Below are 6,715 nucleotides of genomic sequence, written 5' to 3'. Positions count from 1 at the left end.
TGAGGTCTTAGATATATGTTAAACGAACCAAGCACGTACATAGATCAGCACAGGAAGACCGACCTGAAAGCATTTTGATTCCCAAACTGAGCAAATGTTTTCTCTGCAACGTCAAAGGAAAATGGAAAAGCCTCCCCACTGTCTTTTCCTTCACAAATCCTGTCTTAAGGGCACATTTAAGATATGAATAGGGTGTGAGCCTGTGGCATGGCCCAGGAACTAAGTATTTATCACTACAAAAGACTGGCCAGGCTCCCCAGGCAATCCAATCAAGTGACCATTAAACAGGTAACCTGGCAGACAGGAGGTAAACAAACCACTCAGATTTCAATCACACGCCTCTCCATCTCCTGAAAAACTTCTCTCTGTCCCGCGGACTACATCTCCCAGCCTGCTTTGTGGCTGAAGCGTCTTCTTGCCCTTTAGGATTCATTCTCCGCGCTTTTTTTGGAGGGGGAGGGGACGTCTCCCAGTCTGCTTTGCGACCGCAGCGTCCCTCAGTCTCTTTTGCCCAAGTTCCGTGCACTACATCTCCCAGCCTGCTTTGCGACGGCGGCTTCCTCCTCCCCTCGCTCCTCTCAGTATATCCTCGCGCTCCGGCTTTCCGACAGGAGGTTGGTGGCCAAAGATGGCGGATGGGGTGTTAAGCGCCGGGGTCAACCTGGAGGCTTTTGCCCAGGCTATCTCGGCCATCCAGGCGCTGCGCTCCAGCGTCACGCGCGTCTTCGATTGCCTCAAGGACGGCAGGCGCAACAAGGAGGCTTTGGAGGGCCGTGAGAAGAGCTTCGTCTCCAGCTTCCAAGAGAGCCTCCACTCCGTCAGCCGAGACTTGGGGTGAGGAGGAAGGGAAAGAGGAAAAAGACCTGCCGAGGAGGAGGTTGCCCTGAGCGACACTCCCCCCTCCCTTCCTCCCGTTTCTGGGATGAGGAGATGGTGCCCACAAGGCTAGAAATGCTTGAGAAAAAGGCTAACACCCCCCCCCCCCATTAGATATGGAATTCGATAGTGCAATGAAATGCTAATTCGCTGTGACAACTGAGCAGTGGAACTTCCACGTTCAGGAACAGTCTGTTTCATGAAGGCTATGTGGGTTTGGGCAAGCCTTAAGGGAGGGTTGCTGCTGCTGTTCGTTGAAGAGTTATGCCGTGGAAATCACCACGGGCTGGTTAATGCTGCTTCGTTCATAGCAAGCCACAAGGGAGAGTAGCTGCTGTTAATTAATTGGAGATGCCATGCTGTCTACAGTTTTGCACTGGAACCTCCATGTGCAGAGACAATACTTTCTTCTGAATACAACTTGGTTTAAGGCAAGCCACAAAGGGTAGTGGTTGATATTTGGAGATGCCATGCTCTCCAAACCTATGCAGGTGAACTTCCACAGCAGGGATGGTCTACCTTCTGAAAGCTTTGTGGTCTTGGGCAAGGTTTGTTGTTGGAGATGCCATGCTTGCCACAGCTGCACAGTGTTCTGGAACCATACAGGTTCTGGGACCATCTCCCTTCTGAATTCTGTGCTGTTTGGACAAGCCACAGCAATGCTGTTGTTAACTGGAGATGCCATGCTCTGCACAGCAAAACAGTGAAACCTCTAGATTTAGAGGAGGTCTATCTTCTGGATGCTATATGGTTTGGGGCAAGCTAGAAGGGAGGATGGTTGTTAATTGTTGGATGTGTTGTGTTAAGAGGTTGGTGTGTTGCTGTGACTGTCAGGTGCTGGGGAATGACCAGCAGACCCAGGGGCAAAAACTGAAAAAAGATAGGTTAATGGGAAAGAAAGAGGATGCTAACCAGAAGTGTAATGAAATGCCACATTCCCTGCTAGGCAGCCTTCTGAGGGCCACATGTCTGTGGTGGGTGGGTGGCTAGAGGCAAAAGTGGGTGGAGCAACAGGTATAAATGCTACTTTTGCACAGTAGGCTACTTTCTCAAACCATCTCCCTATCCTCTATCCGCAAAAGCAGGAGGCATCAACTTATTTCAGGAACACATTTCTCTTTTTTTGTAAATAATTTTTTATAGATTTTCTTTTCTTCTTTCCACAATGCATTCCAACCAGGCGAAAACACTGAGGGTATGAAGTATAAAGAGAGCTGGAGAATGCATCTACTTTGCTCCCCTGTCTGTACTGAAAGTCTTCAAACTTTTTAGACGCAGGGTCCAAATGCACATTTAGGGATCCTATATTTGTCTCCTGTTAATCTGACAGTTTTGAGATAGCTTGGGTGAGGGTATGTGACCTGGTCAAGGGACCTGTACACCAGTTGCAAAAGAGTGGTTCTCCAGGGTCTCGGGCTCAGAGTCTTTCCCAACACCTATAACTTCCCAGTTTGTTTCTTTTTACTGGTGATGCATTATGACACTGATTCTCAAACTTTTTTCTCTGGGACAAACTTTCATAACAAAAAATTGCTTGTTCCACACCATATTTTTTATTAATGAGAAATACATTGGAAAACAAAAAGAAACAATTCCTAGAAGTGCTTGATTTAGAACACAAAACACAACTACTTTATAATATGAGCATGGGACATCCATAAAGTATAAAACAGTGCAGCTACATAAGAACACGAATCATTCCTAAAATATAATTATAAACAAACATATCCAATGCTCCCGCCACTGCACCTACAATGAGCGTCCCAGTGCCTTCCCCTTGCCCCTCTTACTCTTGGTACCCAGCAGTGATGTGCAATGTTGAGAAGCCCAGTGAATCAAGCTGGCCTGCTTATGCTACTACTGTGTAGTAAAATATGACAAAACCACATAAGAGTTAACAAAATATGCTGTGTTAAATACCATAATTTAATGGCTTTTCATTTTATTTTAGTGAACTGGAACGTCTAAGTAATCTTGTAGGCAAGCCATCAGAGAACCATCCTCTCCACAATAGTGGATTGTTGAGTTTAGATCCTGTTCAGGACAAAACACCCCTCTACAGCCAGCTGCTTCAGGCTTATAAATGGTCAAATAAGGTAAGAAATAAAAGAAGTGTATTAATGTTAATTGCTAGTCAAAGTTATGTTATATAGAGGGGTTTGAAATTCTTGGCTATTGCACCTTAGCTATCTCAGCTGCCTCTTGCTTTGATGCAGAGAGAAGCAGCTCACTGTGCTATGGTGCAAGAGAAATGATACTATGGCAGCTATATCTATACCCTGTCCTTGTTTTAAGAGGCTGCTAACAGAAGCTGATGATGGGGATGGGTTAAGCAAAATTGTATCTCCATCCTCAACAAATTTGTGTGCACCTCTTCTACTCGTAAGTGTTTAAAAAGCTCATCCAAAAGCATAAGGAGGTGCTTTTTCAGTCCTTGACATCTTCTAAGAATTGATAGGAGTTATCTCTCTGGTGACATTCATGTTTTAAACTGTGTACATGTTTTTTAAAAAATGCATGATTGATTTGCATAATACAAAACTTTGCTTGTTCTAATGAGTTCAACAGAGTTTTAAACTTTTAGAATTGTACAAGAAAATGCTATATAATATCTAGGTAGCTACCTAAATATCTAGGTAGCTACCTGAAGGAGCGTCTCCACCCCCATCATTCTGCCCGGACGCTGAGGTCCAGCGCCGAGGGCCTTCTGGCGGTTCCCTCATTGCGAGAAGCAAAGCTACAGGGAACCAGGCAGAGGGCCTTCTCGGTAGTGGCGCCCGCCCTGTGGAACACCCTTCCAGCAGATGTCAAAGCGATAAACAACTACCTAACATTCAGAAGACATCTTAAGGCAGCCCTGTTCAGGGAAGTTTTTAACATGTGATTTTACTGTATTTTTGGTTTTTATGGAAGCCGCCCAGAGTGGCTGGGGAGGCCCAGCCAGATGGGCGGGGTATAAATAATAAATTATTATTATTATTATTATTATTATTACAAAAGTCGTATCAAACTGAAGGTGGAGCTTGTAACACTAGAGGAGAATCATGCTTCAAACTGTTGGGAAAATACCTTGAAATCTAATCACATGTTGAATTATTTATTTATTTATAACCGCATTTCCCCCTGACAGGAGTCCAGGTGTCTTACAGACAACAAGAACAACATTTTGCCAATATGGTAGCTGTTACAGTAGATATTTCTTGTCTGGTGGTGGCTGTATCAAGCGACCATGTTAGTGGCTAGGCTTAAACTGTGTTTCCCTTTACTTTAGCATTGTGTGGAATGTTATTTAACTAAGTTTTACTCATAGTAGACCCATTGAAATGAATGGACCTAACTTAGGCATATACTGTTCAAAAGCACGTCAAAGTGCAAGTAGATAAATAGAATCATAGAATCATAGAGTTGGAAGAGACCACAAGGGCCATCGAGTCCAACCCCCTGCCAAGCAGGAAACACCATCAGAGCACTCCTGACATATGGTTGTCAAGCCTCTGCTTAAAGACCTCCAAAGAAGGAGACTCCACCACACTCCTTGGCAGTGTGGGTACCGCTCCAGCGGGAAGGTAAACGGCGTTTCCGTGCACTGCTCTGGTTTCGCCAGAAGCAGCTTAGTCATGCTGGCCACATGACCTGGAAAAACTGTCTGTGGACAAACGCTGGCTCCCTTGGCCAGTAAAACGAGATGAGTGCCGCAACCCCAGAGTCGTTCGCGACTGGACTTAACTGTCAGGGGTTCCTTTACCTTTACCTTTTTAACTTAGGCGTGCTAATTAATTTCAGTGGCTCTGCTCTAAGTAAAACTTAGTTGAATAACTTCCCTATATATTTTACATTTTTATCCACTATACATGATAGCAGCTGGTTTCTCTGTTTCTCATAGATGAAAATAACTGCTTAGTATTGGACAAACCCACCATTGGACAATGATTATTATAGTAGGGTGGACAATCTTTTTGGCATCAAGGGGGCATTCCTCTTTTCAGAACCTTTGTATCCTGTGTAGTCACCCTCAAAAAAGTGATATTAGGGTAATCCTTACACACATAAAAATATAAGGAGACCTTGCTGGATCAGGCTGATGGCCCACTAGTCCAGCATCATGTTCTCAAAGTGAGGCAAGGAAGAAGGGCTACCCCTAGGCTATCCATATAATCAGTTATCAGTAATCAATATATTCATATATGCTCACACATAATCAGGGCTTACAGTATTTTATAATCCATTTTGAATCAAAGGGAAGCTGTGCCTTAGCTAACTGCATATTGCTTGAAACAGCAAAATTAGGAGCCGACCTTTCCCCTACAAACATCCGTGTACCCTGGACAAGGGGAAGACGTCAATCAGAGATTCTGGTACAAAATCCCCTCAGATACAGGCTAAATTAATCCACAGAACAGGAAGAGCAAAACCACAAAATCTCCAAACTCCTTGTCCTGTCATAACTAGGGGAGAGGTTAGACAGAGCGTCACTGCAAACAACGGAAAGCAGAACTAGAACTCTGTGCTTGACCAGTGCTTCACCAGGAGCTGGAAGTGTGACAAGAAGCTTGCTAATTGGCTAATTTTCGCTGACAATATTGTGAATCCCTCATGGTTGTCTCATGATCTATGATTTCCTGTGATCTGCTCAGGTATAAAGACCTCTGGATTTCTGTCATCAGGGTCCCAGTTCCTTTTGGAAGAGATTCCAAACTGGGTCCTTATTGCCTGGCAATAAACCTCACCTTCTTATTCTCCATTACTGCGTCTGCCTGATCCTTTTATTGCAAAGCGAGTACCGGCTTACGTTCCCGTGCTTCAAAAGTGGGCACCCAGATGCCTGTGGCAAACCCTCAAGCAGGACTCAAGCAGCTTTGTCTGCTTGTCACACACCTCCGCCTTTCCCCTTTAAAGAAGAAGATTCCCTCCAGAAACTCCCACCTATAAACAATGAAGTTTGCCTTCAATGCTTCAGCCAGAAATGTATAGTTGTCTCCCTCTCAACAGGTGTGAAGGAATCTCCTTTAGGATAATGTCTTTCTCCCCAATTCTGAGTCTTCTTTTATTACTGGTTTGCAAAATTTTATCTCTAATTTGACTTGAGTTGAAAGATATCAATCAGTTTCCAGGCCATTTGTTTGCTTTAGCAACATCTGATTTCACTCTGAATATTTTCTCTGTGCCTTTAATTATTTCGTCTTCTTGAAGCTCTAACCATTTGGCTAACTCCTTAATGATTCTTTCATCAATAAGCTCCTCTGCCTCTTTGGGAACGCCTCTAAACCTCAAGGTCCTCTCTCACCTTTGCATCTGCACGCGGAAGTATAGTTTTATTTTAATTTTGTGCTCTATAATTGCTTTCAGAATGTGGTTTAAGCACTTCTTTATGGCTTTTTATCTTTTTGTGATGAACTGGTTTCAAAGCACTTAAATACTCACTCAGCAGTTGCCCTTTAATCACCACTTCGTTTTGAATTCAGTAATTTGTTCTCAACTCCATTGTTTACATCAGCTGGTATTGATGCTTCAGTTGTCTGTTCTAACAAGAGGGCTTGTCACCTGTAACTCTTTGCTCCTTCAGAATAATTTCTCTGGCCATCTCTTTCACTTCCTGCTTGTTTTATGATGCAGTAACACGAGACAACATTTTACTCTTGCATGTATGCAAAACTGATTTAGTTGGATTGGTTTTGCCTACTCTCAGCAGCTGTTTTTAAATAAGAACATATGGAGTCACTGGAGTGGGTTTTTGGTCTGACTCTTTGCTGTCATTTGGAAGGGGAGAGCATTTAGTTGCTGTGATGCATGGAAGTACTTTTTGCCTCTCTGCATTTAATTTTTAATTTTTGACCCCTTT

The 6,715-nt window shown here is 43.7% G+C and overlaps 1 protein-coding gene across 6 annotated transcripts in view; it reads left to right on the top strand.

The window, feature by feature from the left end:
- The first annotated feature begins 573 nt into the window (after positions 1–573).
- Positions 574–6,715, top strand: part of MED27 (mediator complex subunit 27) — a 174,111-nt gene continuing 167,969 nt past the window's right edge. For 2 of the 6 annotated variants that reach the window (XR_013391356.1, XM_028715862.2), the window contains exons 1-2: positions 579–834; positions 2,828–2,972. Coding sequence is in view for 5 of the 6 variants with exons in the window: in XM_028715862.2 (XP_028571695.2) it covers positions 629–834; positions 2,828–2,972 (351 nt within the window). In the remaining variant the exon portion in view is untranslated. The other 4 variants (XM_028715866.2, XM_077922512.1, XM_028715863.2 and 1 more) reach the window with 4 other exon arrangements.

This window comes from Podarcis muralis, chromosome Z (genome assembly GCF_964188315.1).
Source record: "Podarcis muralis chromosome Z, rPodMur119.hap1.1, whole genome shotgun sequence".
Lineage (NCBI taxonomy): Eukaryota > Metazoa > Chordata > Lepidosauria > Squamata > Lacertidae > Podarcis > Podarcis muralis.
Note: the sequence above shows the minus strand (reverse complement) of the source record. Positions and strands in the feature narration are given on the sequence as shown.